At 40.4% G+C, this 19,894-nt stretch overlaps 2 protein-coding genes across 2 annotated transcripts in view; both read right to left on the minus strand.

The window, feature by feature from the left end:
• Positions 1–6,045: 6,045 nt before the first annotated feature.
• BRS3 (bombesin-like receptor 3) lies at positions 6,046–10,444 on the minus strand. Its single transcript, XM_010296471.1, has 3 exons — positions 10,014–10,444; positions 7,015–7,363; positions 6,046–6,453 (listed from the first exon to the last, which is right to left on the minus strand). The coding sequence occupies exons 1-3, from the start codon at positions 10,442–10,444 to the stop codon at positions 6,046–6,048; spliced, it is 1,188 nt and encodes a 395-aa protein (XP_010294773.1).
• Positions 10,445–19,623: 9,179 nt separating this feature from the next.
• The window catches only part of GPR112 (G protein-coupled receptor 112), a gene marked incomplete at its 5' end in the record, with an annotated part of 27,509 nt that continues 27,238 nt past the window's right edge, over positions 19,624–19,894 (minus strand). The window contains one exon of the mRNA XM_010296483.1: positions 19,624–19,751. Coding sequence (XP_010294785.1) covers positions 19,624–19,751 — 128 coding nt within the window. The remainder of the gene's footprint in view (positions 19,752–19,894) is intronic.

Consider the following 19,894-nt stretch of genomic DNA (forward strand, 5'->3'; position numbering starts at 1 on the left):
TGGCGCAGCCAGGGTACGAGCTGCAGGCCCGGGGCCCTCGGGCTGGGCTAGGACAAAGACAGCCGGCCTCCTCAGTGCTGCAGACCGGTCTCGTCCCCTTCCTTCAGACTGCAGTTCTGTTTTGCCACAGGCAGGGCCTTGGCATTAGGGCAGCTGGCACTGAGGCCCTGGGTTTGAAGACCCTTCAGGGCCTGCGGTGGGTGGGAAGCTATACCTAGATGGGCCTTGCATGAAGACTGTTGCAGTTTTACTTACATGATAAAATAAAAGCCTGCTGAGGGGCATGAAGCACTGAAAATACTTCCTCCTGCAATACTTTTCCCTATTGTGCCTTGGACAACACTGAACAGTCAAGGTGCTGCTGTCAGTTGAGATGCTGTGCAGCTAGCTGGCCATCGTCTGTCACTGAGACAGAAAGTCTGGTTTCATATCAGGCTGGAAGCAAAGAAAAAAAAAAGGCAGATTACACTAAAATGCATGCTAAATATAAAAAAGTTGTACCAGTTCTTGGTTTGTCTCTTGGCACAGGTTTCTGGTGCAAATGGTTTGAGCAATGAAGCCTTGGGTCTACCTGGGTGGCATGAGTACCTGCTTTCCCCAGGACAGGGGTGTGACAGGCTGAGGATGTCCAGCTATGGCTGTCGCGGTTCCGTCAGGAAGGGTTGGTATGTTGGTACAATGGAAGGGATGAGGCTTGTCTTCAAAATTTTGAATTGGTTTGCATTAATTATTAGTCAGTGTAGTACTCTGTGGGTACTTAAATATTTTAAATAAAATTTTCTCATGCGAATCAGTTCTTGTAAAAGACCTTCATTCAGTGCCATCTAGTGGTTCTCACAGTGTAATCCAGATTGCGTTACATCAAAACCAAATTTAATTGCTAAAGAATGTATTTAAAAGTATTTTTATTTAGAGGATGAAGCAGCATACTGTTTAGGTTTTGTTTTGCAAAATTCAACCTAGAGCTATAAAGACCAGCTATTAAAACAGTGCCGGTGTTTTAAATGAAAATTTAGCTGAACAGTCTCATCGAAGCTGGCAGGGGCTGGTTGCCAGTGGCAAAATGGATTTTTTTTTTTTTTTTGCAACAAAAAGCAAAGCAACCTTTCCAGTCAGAAAAGAAAATTATATTCGGTACAGAAGTTTTCTGGAAATCAGTATTCCAGGAACAAATATGTCTTTACTGTCATACAGACTGGAATGGTAATAAAATCAAAGACACAATCCTGAGCTTGTGAAGCTCTGTAGGGATAAACCAACATCATGTTAACTGGCTGGTCAACAGACCCTCAGATGAAATTCCTGAGGATATAAATACAAGACTTCTAGTAACCGTTGGCTGTTATACAAAGAACATCCAGCCTAGTTAATGACATCTTTCAGGCTTCAAGAATTTTCTCTTGGCAGGGCTATTACGATAGTTGTCCAAAGATTGTTTTGTAATCACTTATAAACTGGCACCTTAAGAGACATTTGTGTTAGCTCTCAAATAGGTGTTGGATTTTGTTGAGGAGCACGAGAGGCTTAATGTAAACTGTGCTTACTTATAAAAATTGGAATTGGATATATGTTTGGAAGTAAGATAATCATAATCTTAAACGTTGTAAGAGCAATATAATTTAAGTCTTAAAATGCTTATTTGATTTTGGCAGTTTTTTACATTCATAACCTGAGTAACTGCAGTGAGCTCTGTGTCCACACAGTACAGATTTCCCTCATGTGCAGATCTGCCTACAGCAAGCCATTGGGGCACTGTCCTGTGTGAGAACCAAATTTAATCTCAGTCCGATGGAAGTGAGAGCATGCTTGTGTTGTGCAGCAGGGTTAGTGCATGGTAAACCTGGTCTGCACACTTAAATGTAGCTATGAGGACAAACTACCTCAAATTCCCTCACACTTTCCACAGAGAACAGCACGTATGACGGCAGCTACTGCGGCACAGCTTCTTACCGTGTCACCACCAACTGTTTTCTTCTTCTTCAGTAAAGACAGGACACTGAGTCAGCTGAAGGAGCTGATTTGGCTGAAAACTTGTCAATTTTTGAGTTAAGACAGCTTTCCTCTCAGTCACATCCTTGAAATGATATTAATTCATGGCTGCACAAGCACTGCTGCTGCAAGCTGCATGTTCTGGGGATGGTGCGAAGAGCTCAGGTGTTACAGAGCTCAGATGAGTCTAAGCTGTCAAGAAATGGCATTTTAAATCCTGAAAAAAAAGTCTCAAAGTAAATATTAAAAGGAGGCATTAGCATGGTGATTTCATATCTGTGTCTGACTCTTCTGTGTGATAAAAAGCCATCTTGGTTCATTGGAGCTGATTGTTGGTCTAGAGATACCACCTACTAGAAGTACCGAAGTCTTGGGTTTTGTAAAATGGTGTTTTGCTATCTATTAAAGGGGAACCAGCAGTTCACTAGCTAATATTTAATTGGGTAAAGAGTTAACACCCTTTTCTTAAGACGCTTTGTTATGTTAAATCAAGGAGACAGTAAATAGTGATCAAGTACAGAGAGGTTACTCCTCTTTGGGCTTTCCACGGGGCTGGAGCATGTTACACAGAGCAGTGAGAGTGAAGTCTCACAGTTCGAAAAATAACAGGACCAGAGTCAGATGTGCTAAAAATTCAATATACTTTCCTATGCTGACAAAGGACATGCCACAAAACAGTTCACCTTGCGCTGAGGGGACCTTCTGTGGCAGAGCCCATAACTAAATGCTGATTAGAGCTTGTATTTTTGTTTTTAAATTATAAGTACCACTGATTGAAATGTGCAAGTGCTGTAGCTGTGTGTAACTATAGCTTATTTGTTAATTGTAATATTCTTAGCAGAAACACGTGGGTGTCAGCGGGCAGCCCATATTTAACTATGTAAAATCAAACAATACTTTCTATGAAAACAGGAGGGTGAGCTTTAAAATGGCTATAATTTCATAACTGACTTTAATATTCTCTGCCATTTGCTGGAGATGCAGTCTGCTAGGCCATACCCACACTTTGACATGGTTTTGTTCATTTTTGTGGATTTTTTTTAAACTAAACCAGCGTCTCATATGACAGCACAAATTAGAGCACTGATACTAAACCTATTGCTATCATAAACAGTTACATTTATATGTATTAAAGGTGGTAGTGTGTACATCTCGTTCACAAAACCAACTAAAAAAGGTACATCCTAGAGATCGTCTTTACTTACTGAATAAGACTTCATATGAACAAGACCTTTGATGGAGTCTTGCCTTTCAGTAGTTTGTGCCTTTTTTCTACCTATACCTAGGGGTGAAGGAACTGATTTTTGGAACACTGAGAAAGGCTTGCAATGGAAACAACCCTTTTTCCCTAAATCCAGTTATGGTAATGTGGAGTCATGTTATGGATAGTTATATTGGGGGAATAGATGGCATGAATACTATCAGATTGTTTGGCTAAAAATAAGTGTTGACCAATGTATCACTCCAACATGTCATGAAGATTTGAAAGTATAGAATTATAAAAGCATAAAGTACACGGAATAGTAAATTATGGCTTGAAATATTGCCAGTCTTTAACCAAAACATGTGCAGCATACAGCAAAAACATCAATTTTGTAACAGAAGATATTAGCCATAGATAGACCATCCAGTTAGAGGAGTAGTTACACAAGCAAAAAGTAGCTGCATGCAAAGCAAGGAAAATGGTGAATGAGGAAACTGTGGTTTTTGAGGGCAACCGTGAGCTGTAGCCAAGGATTTTGCAGTGGGAAATTTGGTCTCCAATAGAGACAAATTGTGAAGTCCAGAAACACGTGGCAGATTTCTGTTCCAAAGGCTTTAGTAAGCTAGCATAAAGAATGATGTAAGGAACTGTAATGTTTGTCGATTTTTCTTTTGTTTAGAATTTCCTATAGTAAGATCCAGGAAAAAAAAAGTAGGCTCATAAGTGTGTAGGCTTATTTACTTATTTCAGTCTCACCCTGCAGCTCCATTAAGGAAAAAGAGAAGGGGAAAATATTGGTGCAATATGTTTGTTATGTTTGTACATAGCTGAGTACCAGACAATGTGTTATATTAAGACAATGAGAGTAAAATAATGTCTCTGGAGTCTGCTTTGCCATAAATTGTATTTCTGTGGTGTTATATTTTCATTTATTTCAGCGGTCCTATCCTGGTGTACAAATGGTACAATAAAAGGGAGAATCCATTTGAAAATTAGTGCTTATAGCCTTGCAGCTTGTAGCCTGAAGACTGTAGTAAAATGAGGCCCGACCTGATGGGATTAAAATGAGCTGTCATTAAACCAGTTTAAGATGATGACAGAGGTTGTATTCCAATGCCCTTGGGATTTATAGTTTGGTTTTACTATTCTGATTAGGGCAGTCAACAGAGAGAGACTGCAGGTAGATTTTCTGTGTCTTATAATGAACTCAAATAGCGGTGCATGGATGGGTGGATTTCCAACCGTGTTGTTAGGGGCTCTGTGCAGATGGAGGGGTATTATATCTTCAAGGCTTAATTAAAATGGAAACTTCTGTGACTGACAGTATTATTTGTTTAATTCATGTGTTGCAACCTCTCTTCTATATTTTAATGCATTTTTGTTTTTTTTTTTAATGTAGAAGCAATGGAAAATCTATTGTGTTTTCTATCACTAGCTCCCACAGGACAAGTTTTTGGTTCAGGCCACACTAAATTCATAAAAATAAGTGTCAGTCAACATTTTTGTAATGTGGGGTAAGAAGAATTGCCTCCTGTATTTCCTGATGGGAAGACAGTCCCTGCCAGCAGCGCTGCTGAGCATTTTAGGGATGCACAGGCTGCCCGTGGTAGTCTGCCACTGACTTGCATCGGCATGCAGAGTCATAAGATCAGTGGATTTGAGATTAGAAGGCCCGTCTCATAAAGACAGTCTATCCTAATAATAAAAAGGGATACTACTTGAATAACTTGAAGAATAGAAAATTAGTACAATAGGGAAGTCCAGCTCTCCCAGCACTCTTGAAAATGCGCAGACCATTTAGATATGACCACGTACACTACAGCAGGAGTGGATCTGTGGAGGGAAATGGTCAGTCTGACCCTCACGCCGAAGACTTCGGGGGGCTTTACTTCAACCTCACTCTAGTCTGCTTCCATGGGCTGGATGCACAGTTCAATCGGAGAGAAATCCAGGTTGTGCACTCAAGACCACTCTGGGAGACAAAGCAAAGTAAGGCAGGAGGGGATGTTTGAGCAGTTTGCTGCCAAAGTGCACTGTAAATCCAAACTGTAACTCCAACACAGATCCACCCCGATTTCTTGATGTTAAATCACTGTAACGATAAAGAACTCTGCACTGTTGAGATGTTTTACCCATACATTGCAAAGAATTTTACAAGTGTGGTTAAAGGTGATTATAGACTTTCAAGAGAGATGATCACCTGATGGCTCCCTTGACTTCCTTAGGAACTAAGAAGGGCATCTCTTTACACAGCAGTCAGCTCTTACCCAGAGTTTTAAAGTAAGTCACTGACAGAGCAAAGGCTAATGTGGATCTGGCCCATAATGCTTTTTCTTTTTTTACTACACCATACTACAAACCATAGCTTTCTTTCATTTTAGCATGCTTTCTGATGTGTTTACTAATTTTTAACATTCGGGACAAGAAAAGAAGTAAGTAAAAGAGCTGCCTGGTTGATCATATTATGAAGATACGTGGTTTTGCTTGCTTGCTGTAGATACGAGTACTTGATGGAGCTTTCAGTCACAAGTCAAAGAACAAGTCACCAAGAACAAAACCATCCTCACAGCCAATTCTTGCATCAACTCTGCTGACTCCTGTCCTGCCCAGTCCAGGAATTCCACCTAGGGATCTGTGTTCATGCTTGGGAGCATGAACAATCCCTTCGAGCTTATGCTGGAAAGTTCAGCTGTTGCAGCTTCTTCTCCCACACAGTTTGATTTCTTTATTGTGTATTTTAAAAAATGAGGAACTCCTGATGAAAACTCTTTCACAGGCAAAGCGAGGGCATGGCACCTCTTTCCAGGATCCCAGTAGTAGTGACTTGATTGCAAAGGCTGATCCCAAACAGACTAAACGCTTTCCTCTTCTTTTGTGATACTATAATCTGTTAGCAGTGTAACACTGATTTCTGAGCCATGCGTGCTGCCTGTGACTGACAGGGCTCTGGTAGGTGTATTACTGTGAGTAGCACTGGGAGGCTTTGTGCGAAATTTTGCCTTGCAGCACGAGACTTGCTTTTTAAAATGTTGCCGGAAACTTTTACTCAGCCAATAAAGGGCAAAAGGATTGACGCAGGAATTGCTGAAGGCCAAGGCACGGGAAAAAATAGTAGCGATCAGATGAAAGGTGGAAGCATCTACAGAAGCATGGTACGTAAAAGAGCGGTATAGGTAGAGGATGTGGTTAGGCAACCAGCAAAAGGCAAACAAAGCAACAAGCACCAGCACTGTTTTTGCAACTCTCTTGCGGGATTCAATCTACAAGAAAATAATGCATATCTGGTATTAATAGCAATTAGTAACACTGTTTATGTAGTTGGTGCTGATTTTCAAAAGGGTCTAAAAGTCTAAATGACAAAAAAAGCAAAACAGAAAAAAACCCCGCAAGAAACCAACAGAAAAACAAATCTATTTCATAATTTTTAACAAAGTATTTCCAGTGCAGAGGACGTTCCCTTTCCATTATAAAGCACATGGCAATCTCATCTCAACTAGGATATAAAAGTGCAATAGTTAATGTGTCAGCTCACACGGATGAGGTCTCATGTTTACATTTCAACGTTGTAACTCCTGAGTTTAATAGGTTCATAATAAAGCAAAACAAACCCCATCGCTCTTTAGGAAAGCATGCACACTCACAGTTAATGAATCATGAGCATGTGCTTAAGTGCATAGCTGAATTTGGATTGCTAATATGGGCTGAGTTTATGGAGGTTTTTACTCTATTATCAGGTAAAGGTTTTGCACTCAAGAATTCAGACTTAATCAGCATGATAGATTTTGGAAAATTGGACACGTTAGTGCTTGATCAGAGCTTACCTGCTTACGGGCATGACCGTGTTCTGCTGGCATGTTGGATGTACTTTTATATAAAGTCCTGGCAATAAGAAAATAGTAGACAGAAATGACAGCTAAGGGTACAATATAGAACACTAAGAAGCAAACCAGGGAGTGAACTTCTTGCAGGATCCTCTCAGATACAGGGTAAGGAGCACACGCCTCAAAAGTTACATTTTTCTCAGGATTGCCGAAAGAATACAAATCTGAAAAAACAGCCTCTGGGATGGCAAATATCATGGAGATGATCCAAACGCAGCCAGCTTTACAACAGGTCTTCAGCAGCGCGTCTGAAGTCTGCAGTTCCAAGGGCTTAACGATGGCTCTGTACCTAAAACCAACCAACATCACTGTCAGAATAAATACAGTAATAATGCAAGCACTGACAATGCAAACTTCTTGAGGGTACAGCTATCTGTGTTCTCGCTAAACTTAAGGATGATACAATCGCTTGGAAAAAGAAAACAGGTTCTAGCTCTTTGTATTAAGTGTGTAAAAATGTAAAAGTTAATTTTGAGCATGTATTTTAATGAATTGGCTGGCAAGACTTCTCATTAAAGCCTTCCTAAGTAAAGATGACTTCTGCTGTTTGGATTGGGATCAGTAAGGGGAATCATCTCTCCTATGGTGCTGCCTAGGAATGAAGGAATTAGTATGCAAAACTGGTAAAGCTATGAAACAGGCTAACTATTTTATAAAAACATGAAACCAAGCATATACACCCCTCCTTTCTTCCATGTACTTAAGATCCCAGCTGAGTGCAGTGATCTAACTCAAAATAATGCTCCGGTATTCATTCATATTTATGAAACAGGAGCTAACACTGCTGTTGATTCATGGCTGTAATTCTGCAGCATGTGAACTGAGTCAGACATGAGAAAAATCTGGGTAAATCTATAGATGTGTAAAAATCTGTGTGGAAACGGGACATGGAAAAAGGACCAACTGCCATGAAGGTGCGTGAGGCACAGGAAACAACACACCCCGCTCCCAAAATATCAGTGACCCTCGATCATGCAGACAGAAGAGACCCCTCCAAGGGGGGGGCACAAGAATGGCATGAAAGGAAAGGCAGTGAAGAAGGATGCGGAGGATAAGACAGCTTAGTTGTACCATTTTGCACAAGCTGAGGATCTGGTCTTTTTCTCCTCTAGGCAAATTTAAACAGAAAACTGCAAGCAGAAAACTGCTATTTCTCAAATAAATGCAATTTTTATTGACTTTGAGCTCCTCTAGCATGCTGGAACATGATAGTCTGGCATTGCAAATATGACTGATGTTCTGAGCTTTCTCAGTAAGTTTACCATATAGTTACCCTGTGAAAATGTGGCATGGAGTATTTACATTGCAGCTACCATGAAGAATCAAATATGGAAGCAACTGTCTAAATGATAGATTCTGAATTGACTTCATAAAGGACCAAGATCTTGGAGCTCTGATAGTTAGTTCAGTGAAAACATCAGCTTAATATCCAGCAGTAGTAGGAAAAAAAAAACAAACCAAGCCCTAAAAAAAACCACCAGAAAAGCAAAATGTTAGGAACTACTAAGAAAAAAATGGAGAGCAAAAGATACTATTGTGCAATTATCCTGTATCTCTGGTTCATGCAACTCTTGAACACCATGTGCTGCTCTGCACACCTTAACACAGAAAAGACATACTAAGGATGGAATATAACTTGAATAGCCTGGAGAGACGGATAGGATGGAGGGATCACTGTCTCTTCCGGCACAAGAGCCAGGGCCGTCAAATGAAGCCACATGCAAAACAAAAAAAGGAGTTGTTTGTGCAACAGGCAGTGAAAGTCATTGCTAAACAAGTTCAAGAAGAGACTGGACAAGGATCTAGAAGAGAAATCCATTGAGGTTATTAAGTAGGCAGAAACTACATCTGCTCAGGAGGTTATCTGAAGGCTTAGGGTTATTGTTAGTGCTGTGTAGTGCTTCATATTCTCTCTCTGTGTCTTTTCTTGTCCTTGTACTACCACTGCTGGAGGCTGGCATTGGCCTACATGGACCTTTGATCTGACCCAGTGCGGCCATTCCGATGTTGACTGATTTTTTTGGGGGTATAGAAACAGTAGCATTGCTTGGGATTTAAAGTCTGGACATGTGAACTACTTGGTATTATAATCGTGATTGCTGGAGTGCGAGATAAGAGTCTTTTTATTCTTAATAGTAAAATTAATTTTGACTTTTTCTGCTCCTTGACATGCTCAGGCTGATTGGACTGAAATCTCATCTTAGTTTTGTTCATTCAGAAATGAGGTGCAGAGAAAACTGATTGTTCAGCAACTCCTGACAACAGTGACATGGGAACACTGATCCCTGCTAACGCTGCTGTCGTTGTAGCCTGAGTTTAATTTCTTCTGGGCTAAAACATCTCAAAAAGATAGAAGAACTGTAAGAGAAAATAGTCAAATTGTGCCATATTTTCTCACACTAAGCACTTACCAAGCTGAAAAAGACAATAGTATTGCAGTTAGCCATCAAGTCATGAGAGTCATTCATCACCCAATCTGTTCTGTGTTTCCTTTTGGCTTTTTACCCCACACGTCAATCTTTTATGTTCTAGGATTTCAGAGCCTCACTAAGTGCATAGGACGCTCAGTCATTGCCACAGTTTTATTTTCCATCTTTTCTGACTACTTTAGTGCACCACTAGATAGCACCAATATACTGTCTATTCTCTGCCTTAAGCCATTTTCCTTTTCTGTGCAACTGAGAAAAAAACCTGTACTGTACTTTGAGCTAATAAAAGGTCAAAAGACCCAAAGAGTCTTTCTCACTTCACATTAAAAAGCACTGCGCCAATTTTTCTAACACACATCTTAAAATTAAATGGGAGAGTGTTTTTTTTTTTTTTTAAGTCTATTACAATGTGCCATTTAATATTGTGCAAAATGATTATTCCTGCTCTTTTATTCATTTCTAGATTCACACCTGCGGTATCTCCTGGCAAATCAGTCGCATCAGACCCACCTGTCAGCACTGAGAACAGTCAGGGTAAACACTGATACTCCAACTGAGGTTAACTGGATGAAAGACAGCAGCTTGCACCCAATTCTTCCGAAGAGCCAGGTATCCACAATATAACGTGTTGCATCTACAGGCACGCAAGTTAATAAAAGCAGTAGGTCTCCAAATGCCAGGCTGGTGATGAAGATGTTTGGAATCGTCTGCATTGATTTAATCTTGAAAAAGACTTTGATGAGTATAGCATTTCCAAGGAGACCCACTGAAATGATCACAGCATATGTAACATATATTGTGCACAGTATTTCTAATCCTGGAAAGGAGTCTTCGGTCCATTTTTCATTTGTGGTTTCATTGTCAATGATTGATTTCAGTTCTGTGCCATTTGTAGATGCACACAAAGTCTGATTAGCTGAATGCAAGTATACTTGAGACATTTCTTTAACTGTTTCTTCTCCTCAGGCTGGACTTAATTGATCAAAAAAGGTTTAATATTTAGCTGGCAGCATATCAGCAAGGCAATAGAAAGGTACAGATTTGTGTCTGAAATTAAGATTCCCGTTGCACATTAACTACTTTCATCCCCTTCTGGGTCTCAAAACATGCCTAGGAGAAATGCACACAGATCTTGTTCTGAATCGTGTAGGAGGTGGAGAATTTTTTTATTGGCTTTTCAGCTAGTGGAGCAGAGAGGGAGGAGGAAAACAGAGAAAAGGGATTTCTTTAAAGATATTAGCTGAAGTGGTGTTGTGGGTTTTTTTCTTGGAGGTGTCTGGCAAGTAAATACTGTATTGTAATTACTTTAGCATTAGGGTTTGCGTATTACCTAGCAACTGTTTGTTAATACTTTTCAAAATGAAAACCTGAAATAGTTTTCTCAATAGCAGGGAAGCGTAGAATATACTAATTTAACATAAAGCTTTACAGTATACCTTAATGGCAGATAAAATATCTCAGAATATAGATAGTATTTGTTGAAAAAGCTGTAGAGACAGCTTGTCTATGCTGTGATTAGCATTTCTGTCACAGAAATGCAGTGACCTTCCAAAAGCCAATATAAGATAGAAATTTATGGCCATAATGCTGCTAACACTTATATTAAAGCTTAGGTTTGTCCCTTGAAATAGTCCCATTGCCATCAAAACCACAACTTATGCTGAAATTTCGACAGGTTTATAGATAGATGCTGTACAGAAGGAAGCTTGTTATCTTGCAGTAATCCGTGTATTTCTTGGGTTTGGATGGTACAACAGATGATTCAAATCTTCTGGGAGAAAAATAACGTTTCATTACGCTATCTCGGTCAAACATGTCAGTACTATGGCTTTTCTTATCTTCAGATTAGTCAACGGTCAAATCTGAAACTGCTCTGTGATGAACTCCTGACTAACTTTAATGTAAACTAAGGTATGAGAAATGTGACCTATTGGGTTAAATCTCCTGAAATGAAGAAACCCAAGATCTCATTTCTAAAGAATGGAAGTGGAAAGGATGTCAAAGGACTGAGCTTTATGCCTTGAAAATGAAGAGTAGCTGGCATATTTTTTTCCTCCAGGTTGTTTTTCAGCTGTAACGTTTGAGTGGAGAAGGTAACCTGCTCAAATCACAAAAGCAATCTTTAGCTGCACACACACAGACACACAAAATCAAGTTTGTTTCATTTACTCAAAGAAACTCCTCTAAGTACTACATATGAAAAGTCTAATTTTCCCTCTCCCAATCCTTACAAGCACAACTATGCCATAGGGATCAGATGGTGATAGACCAGATGGTAGATGGTAGATGGTAGATCAGATGGAAGACCAATGCTGTGGCCAGGTGGAAGAAAGAGTCATTATATGAAAAGGATGCATGGGTTAAAAATTCCAATTACGCTTTTCAAAAGTGCATTTAGAAGAGAGCTTCTTGTCACGATCAACTATAATATATCCTTTTATGCAGGCAGGGTATGTAGGTTGCTCACAGATTTAGGTGCCTTTGAGGATGCCCGATTATGTTGTCCACCCACACTGGCATAGTACTGTGCATTATATTTAATACAGAGTTCAGCAGCTGTAGCAGATTGTGACAGCTTAGTGTCAGATAGTTGCATAAAATGTTTAGATTTCCTGTATAGGAGAAGTAGGGTATCACCAAACATTGGGAACTAATTCCTATCCACCAAGTGTTGCATACTCGTGTTTAGCTGAAACTGGAATTTAGCCAAAAGAAACTTGTTACTTGCCTTGAATTGCACTAGAGGCTGGTTGATGCACCAAAGTTCAGCTAGCAGCATAGATCCCAACCTGTCACAGTGCCAGAGCTTTCAGGGCCGTCCGAGACATTAGGGCTGACAACGTGAGATCTGAGGCGCTGTTTATTCTGTCACTCGATCATTTTGTACGGCAGGACAGAGGACCTGAACTGACATCCCGCTATAAAAGATAGTCCAGAGGACTGGAGACTTCTGAGCTATGAGATGCTCCTAACAGTTGGTTTGGGGGATGGTTCAGGTATGAAGGGAAAGGTGACAGACCTCCCAACCCATATTTAAACCTCTTGAGGACACCAACATGTGCCACAGATGAAAGCAACCTTGGAAAGTGGCAAGGGCTTAAAATTCTTCTAATCCTGGTACTTCACGTGCTTTTTATTCCAGACTGGACCTGAATTCATACAGCTGAACCTGAATGCTCAGTCTGATGCTTCACACTTGAGAAGCCCGCATTACCTGGAAACACGGACACATTTTTCCTTCCCTCTCTCTAGTAGACCACAGTATATATGTCTAACCCAGCTCACAGCAACATTAAATTCTACTTCGTTTTCTCTTTCTGCTGAGAGATTGTATTTTTCCCAGCTTTCTGCCTCCTTGGGGGAATCTGGGAGAAGCTCCTTCATTTATCACAATTCTTCCTACAGTCTTTGTATTACTGCAGGTTTTAGCTGGTTGGCCAGGTTTCTCTTTATAGAGTATAAGATACTGTCTTGATCGATCATGAGGAGACGAAAAATATTATTTTGAAAAAGCACACAAAATAACATTCTCTAGACCCAAGGAGATTCAAGAAGACTGGAGGGCAGATAGTAAACATCAAATACGCAGTTTGTTTATGATGGTAGAGTTTTAGTGTTTCTGTTCATCAATTTTGTGTGCCCTTCATTGGTGTCATGGGTAGAAACCAGGTAGGAGAAAACACACCATATTTTTAATACAGATTCCAATAGCTTTCAGTTGTGCAAATCCAGCTGAAAAGGAAGAGAAGGCTTCATTATTCCAAACAGTAAACAACTCTAAGGCGTTATTTTAGAGCTCTGTCTTCTGGTGAAGAGAAGAGCAATTTGGGTAAGCCTGGCTATTGCTTAAAATACCAGAAAACACACACAACATTCATAGAAAATGAATGTTCCTTTTGAACTCCATGTTGGAAAAAAAACCCCAAGTAATATACTTAAGAGTATATCATTTAGATATATTTTTTACTGCACATTTTCTGTTTTAATGCAGTGTGACTGCTGACTTCAGTCATTTCACAGTGTCACCCACTCAGAAAAATCTCTTTCAGAACCATTTGCTCTGCACCAAGCCAAAATGTGGACAAAACAGCCAAAATCTCAAACCCCATTAAAGAAACTGATTTTCCAAAGTTGTAATTATTGCGTGTAGCGCATTTTTATTATTTCAGTATATATTGGTCATGCAGAGTCAACATTTATATATGCAAATATGTCGAAATCCTTTGTAGCTAGAGCACTAGGAACACAAAACTGACACACAGTGACCTACAGCTATATTAGCCAGCCTGGGTCTTATTTTAGGACTACTGTAACTCACTTTCTAGGGTCATTATTTGCATCATTTCTGGATAGAACTATTTAGTAGTCCTAATTCTTCTTTTATGTCTTAAACTCATTTTTGACCCTTGCTTAATTGTCTCTCCTAGCAATTTTGCCATCTGTTTATCGCTGGCTGATGCATCTCTCTGTCTCTCCACGGAGCGAACTGACGTTTATGTTCTTCGGGTGGTGATGGCAGAGAGATACAGAACAGCTTGTCTGTCCTAGCCTTGAATTTTGGTAGACTGTCTTGTGGCATCCTCTCTTAGAAAAGGCTTTTCTCAGGTTAAGACTTCTCCTACAGACATTGCTGTCCTCGTGCCCAGGCTCTGCAGCACAGAGCAGGACCCTGCCATTGGGTCCCCACAGGCACATTCCTCTTACCTCTCCCTGGAGGCAGAAAACGGATAACGGATTTGAAGTCTCGCAGTCTGCCTGTATCAATGTACATCTTTCCCTTCCAGCAAATCTCAATAGCATTTCTTTTAGGTCATCTTTTGACGTAAAGGTGAAGGAGGACTCCTCCATCAAGATGTCCTAACCTGGAGTCCTTTAACAACTCTAGCTTATAAGCTAGGATCTGCAGTTATAGCTAGAATGATGTTATCTGAAATAGCTTTTTCTTCCTAGTGTTTTCTGAACTGGCTTTGCCACCTTTGTGTTGGGAAGAGGAGTCTCTGCTCTAGAGACAGCAGTCTCTCAGGGATGGGTGTGTGTTACTGCCTTATTTCTGATTTGCGTCTGTGTTGCAGTTTCAGTGTCTTCTCTTTAAAATTGAAATTGCCAACAGCATGACAAATAACGGCGAGATGAGGGGACAAAGAGTATCATGACTCACATCAATAGTAAGATGAAGCTTTTATCTGACAGCCATTTGGTGGGCTGCATGACTTGTGTGACTGTTCCCAAGCCATTTCCTAGTGTTCAGGCAGGCAAGTATTAAAGGGGAAAGCCGGAGTGCACACCCGGAGTGAGCGTCGATGTCAGAGACAGCGGTCCGTGTTCAGAGCAAATTGCTAACTCATCCAGGGATGTTGCCAGGTCTGCTCTGCCCCACTGCGAGAACGGGAATAAGTCATTCCCTAAACTGAGAGGACATCACCTCCCCATCTTGCCAGGTGTCCATTTCGGAGCTACCAGTGTCAGGCAATGGGGAGGGAGGTTGCCGAAGGCGCTGCCCGTGCTGGATGTCTTCACTTGTGAGCACAAGAGCTTGGTTTCAGTGTCTCTCAGTCTGATGATTTTCACCACTAAATGGGAACATCTTCTCTGTCCTGTATTTTGATTTTGTACCATTGCCCAGTGTCCTCAACACTTGGAGATGAAACAACTACTGAGCTATTAAAAAGGAAGATATCTTTTTAAGGCACTTTAGAGACAATTTACTTGTCTGCATCACATTCATAGCAGAGTGTAACCATTCATTGTCAAAGACTAACCGTTTAGGAGAAAAACACATTGGTTTATTACCGAGTTTATCTCCCTATCATCTGTGTGGAGTTGATTCTACACCAAGGGCAAAGGGAACTGCGCGCTCAAGGCATCAAATCCTGCAGCAATGTTTGATTGGAACTGCGTCCCTGGTTTTTGGAACTGAAGATGAGCTATCCAGTTACACTTTCAAATATCAAAAGAATTACCAGCATGTCTAGGAGCAAAAATAATGCCATCCCAGCCCTCAGTGTTATGAAGGTGAGATGGAAGGTCAGTTTGGATGAGCTGTCAGGAGCAGCATTCCTGTGTGATACAGGGACAAGACTGATATCTTCTTGGTTAAAATCTAAGAAAACAGTTTCTGACTTTGGTACAATGTCTAAGCGCAGACTATTCAGCGGTGTTTGTGAGACTCGGTCTGGCTGTGACGGGTTCTCAAATGCTCTCATTAATCAATGGCTCCAAATACCTTTTATCTTGTTTCACCATTCTTGCATCCCTTCCAGCTTCCTTTTCCAAGAGTTTCTTCAGCCAGTTTCAGGATGAGAATGGCTGGTGAAATACTGGTGTAATTTCTCAGAAAAGAGAGAAAAATAAGCACCGGAATGTATCCTTGAATTTCTTCCATTACAGGAACAATCAGGCAATGGAATAATAAAGCGAGCGTAATTCTTTTGGGATCCTTGAAACTCTCAATGATACATTTAATTTAGTACCATGAGAGTGCCATTACACACTAAATACTTTCTGATACCTAAAAGCACAGAGTATTGTGCCTTAAGACTTAACAGTCATCTTATGCAATAGGTAATTATCTTCCCAGTATTTTGATTTTTAATCTCAAATCGTTTCCCATAATGACATTTCTTTCATTGTCCCAATAATAATTGCCTGCTAAATTTAGAAAGAATTCTACATCTTGACTGTTAGTATATACCTGTATGCTAACCACTAGTGTGTATTCATAAACTGTCAGAAGAAAACTTAAACAAGCTGTACTGACCTTTGATTGTCATCCTATGTAATGTTTATCTGTCACATGGTTATCAAAGCACTGTAGATGCGTTGAGCTGGAAGGCAGCTTTAGCCACTTGCCCATGCAGAGACATAAAAGTCTCCAGGAACCCTTGAGTGAGCTGCCTAGACCTTGGATCTGCGTCCACCGACTTACCTGGTATGATAGATGGTGGAGTTTTAGTAAGATGGGAGTGGGGAGGGTTTTGCTCAAGTCATCACAGCTGCTGCAGTGATTTTACTATAATTTTTTATTTCTTTAGCATTTTCTAACCTATTGTGAACAACCCACTGAGATCTGACATCAGATAATTGTCTTCACAGAAAAATATACTTTCAGAATTCCTTCTTTCATTGGCTTAAAATAGAGCACTCATTTCCTGGTGTATGTATTGCTAAAAATAAGCAATCGAGGAGTAAAGGAGAATGACTGAGAAATCAAAGGAGCTTTTAGATTGCTGCTTTCTCAGAGGGTGAGCAGAGTCAAATGGGACGATCAAAACCGCAGGGAGGGGGATGCGTTTGTATCGGTAACGCACAGCCGCCCATCAGGTCACGTTCAAGCCAGAGATGCGGAAGCTGTTCCCATCACTTAAAATTATTAGGATGTGAATCACAAGCACGTAGCAATTTTGTATTAGATTTGTCTTTGTGCACGTCCTCTCCCTGTGAAAACCATCAAGGCATGATTCTGTGACAAAATGTCAGCGTAGATATGTTGGAGAAGAGCAAATGTAATGCTGCCGGCGCAGAAGATATCATCTCAGCCCAAAGAAAATTACACATCTTCATTCCAACTGACAACCTAAACAATGCCGTGCTTGAAAGATAAGTGATACGCTGTTTAGCTGGAAAAGCCATTAGGCACATGATGGAGGGTGGAAGTGGGCTAACCGCCTTCCCAGAACAAACAGCGCTTCGCATCTTGCATAAGCAAGTGGACAGGTTTTTAAAAATTTACTTCTGGATTTTGCTTTTTGACTAGGAAAAAAAAAAAAGATAGCAAGAATGGAGACCTGACGTCGCTCCACACTGTAGAGCTTGCTCTTCTTCCCACTGTTACACCTCCAAAGCAGGAAACACGCTGATGGGTCTGCCCAAGAAATGGCACTTCCAGCCATTTCTTGGCAGCCTGAGAAGTCTTAAGTATTCCAGCACTTTTCTCATTGCTTGTCCAGCTTTTATCGAAATTGTTGTTGCTTCTAATCATTTAATAATTTATGAGGGCATTTAGCAAAAACTTCAGAAAATCAAGGTACATTTTGTCTTTTATCGGGAAGGTAATTAAACAATTACAGTATGCAGGAGGTAAGGCCAGTCTCATGTTGCTCTTGTATTGATCCTCTTTTGCTGCCTTTTTATTTTAAATTAGAGTAATAGAAAATAGAGTTGGGGGGACTTTCAACAGGTCTTCCAGTCCATCCTTTGCCCTAAGGCAAAATCAACTGTACTTACACCAATTCCGGCAGGTATTTGTCTTATCACTGTTTTTTAAGACCCACAGTGATGGCAATTCCATGTGCTCTCTAGACCACTTATTCCTTAAAATTAGAAATTGTTACCTAATGTCTAGTCTAAATTTAAGCCTATTGCCTTCTGTCCCATAAAGTGTGTGCAGAAAGAATTACGGCACGAAAGAGAACAGTGAGAGTCAAAGCAGGCTGGTGGAGAAGGAAATGGGGTCAGACTGTCCCTCCACCTAGACTTGCTGATGTCATAGCAGAGACAAACTGATGTAAAAGGGACTCAGGGGAGGACTAAAGCTCCAGTTCCTCCGAAGACCTCTGCAGCCTCCTTCCTTAGGACCCCCCTGGGGTACGCAGCAGCCAGATTAGGGGTGCAAGGGGAGTGAGGCGCAGCTTTAGCACACAGCACCGCGGCACAGCGTGTCCTGCTTCTCATTGCTAAGCGGGGAAAACTTGTATTCAGCAGCAGATCGTGGAACGAAGTTTACTAATGAAAATAAAGAATACAAGCAGAGGATGATAGTGGAAGTGTCTGACATACTGAACTGTATTTTATATTGCATTTCTTTCTGATTGAAAGTAATTTCAAGTTACAAGAAAGTGGGTATGAGGTGGAACTTGTTTGCATGTTTTTAATGCTAACATTTCTCCCTGAAACCCAAGGAACTGAAGGTGATATGTCTAATTTCAAGTAGGCTGGCTGTAGCTACTGTACATTGAAATATTCATCTTTTTCCACTAATTGCTGCGTGGGAGTTATTCACAGAATAAAAGAACCTTTTGTATTTGTTATCGTACATACCAGCTCTAAGACATCGCTCCATTATATTTTTTTTACTTCTTTGTCATCGTTGTAGGTTAGTATTTTACTGTATTAGCAATCATCAAAAAATCTTTATTGGAACGATACAGAGAAAGGCATTCAAAACTGAAACTAGGATTTGGTTGAGCAGGCAAGTTACTGATTCAAACACATTTGCTGAAAAAAACCCCTCTTAAGTAGGCGAGGAAAGTTTAGTCTGTCTTGTGATGTTATGAAATGGAGTTTACCTCCTGCTGTATTCGCACCAAAGTATTACTAAAGGGCAAACTTCTTAATCGCCACCTCCAAAGATAGTAGGATTTTATCTGCTATTGTTCAAGGTTGGTTTTTTTGGTTTGTTTTTTTTTTCAGGAGAGGTAATCTGAAACTGATATTGTACACACGGGTACCCATTAGAGGTGGGAATTTCAGTTTTTCTTGTTTCCACATGCCATTTGAAGGTACTGGGTAACATTTTCAAACATTTAAACACAGATCTACATCTCCTTAGATACCTAAATCCAAGTCAGCAGTGCCAGCATGTCTGAAAATAAAAACATACAACTGAAAGGAACATCTTGGAAAGCTGAGTCTAATTTCTTAGTGTATAAGTTGATCAAAGTCCATCTCAGAAAAAGTAAGGAAAGATTCTGGCTGAGGAACTTAGACATCCCTGCCTGAGACAGTCAGCCAACAGGCTTAAAAATATGACTTGAAACTCAATACTATGGGTATTAGGTTCTGAGGATAAGTATCAGATGAAGGGAGCAGAAGGATCACAGGAGGGTGTAAAGAGAAAAAAAAGAGGACAAACTATGAGAAGGGCTAATCATGAGGAAGAGAATGTTTCCAGTCTCTGTTTAACATCAGGGCTAATCCTGGAATCAGAGGGGGACCAAATCCTTACGTGGTCAGTACTGCCACTCCACCAAAGCCTAGTGAGTTGAATCACAGGATGTTTTAGCTCTATAGTTGTGTTCAGAGGATAATTATACATTAGAAGTAATTATTTAGGTCAGTGTTTATTTCTACGTGCCACAAAAGAGAACCATCATTAGATAATCAGAAGAAAACAAATTCAGTATCAATGAAAAAATCCTGCGTTCTGTGGATAGCGCAGCCCTGTATCCGTGGGCAGTATTCTTCGTGAACAAGGATGTTTGGTCTCACCGTCTTCTGGAGTTACAGCACTGGGGTTGTAATGAACTTCAGCTATGGGAAACAATTAGGGAAAAATTTCCCTGATTATAACTTAGTTTAATTTATTTAGAAAGAAACCTGTCTATGCACAACTCGCTGATTTAGCAGATTTGAGGAAATAACAGAAATCAGTGTGTTTCCAAAAAAAGCAGGAA

Source organism: Phaethon lepturus, unplaced genomic scaffold (genome assembly GCF_000687285.1).
Source record: "Phaethon lepturus isolate BGI_N335 unplaced genomic scaffold, ASM68728v1 scaffold26450, whole genome shotgun sequence".
Classification (NCBI taxonomy): Eukaryota; Metazoa; Chordata; class Aves; order Phaethontiformes; family Phaethontidae; genus Phaethon; species Phaethon lepturus.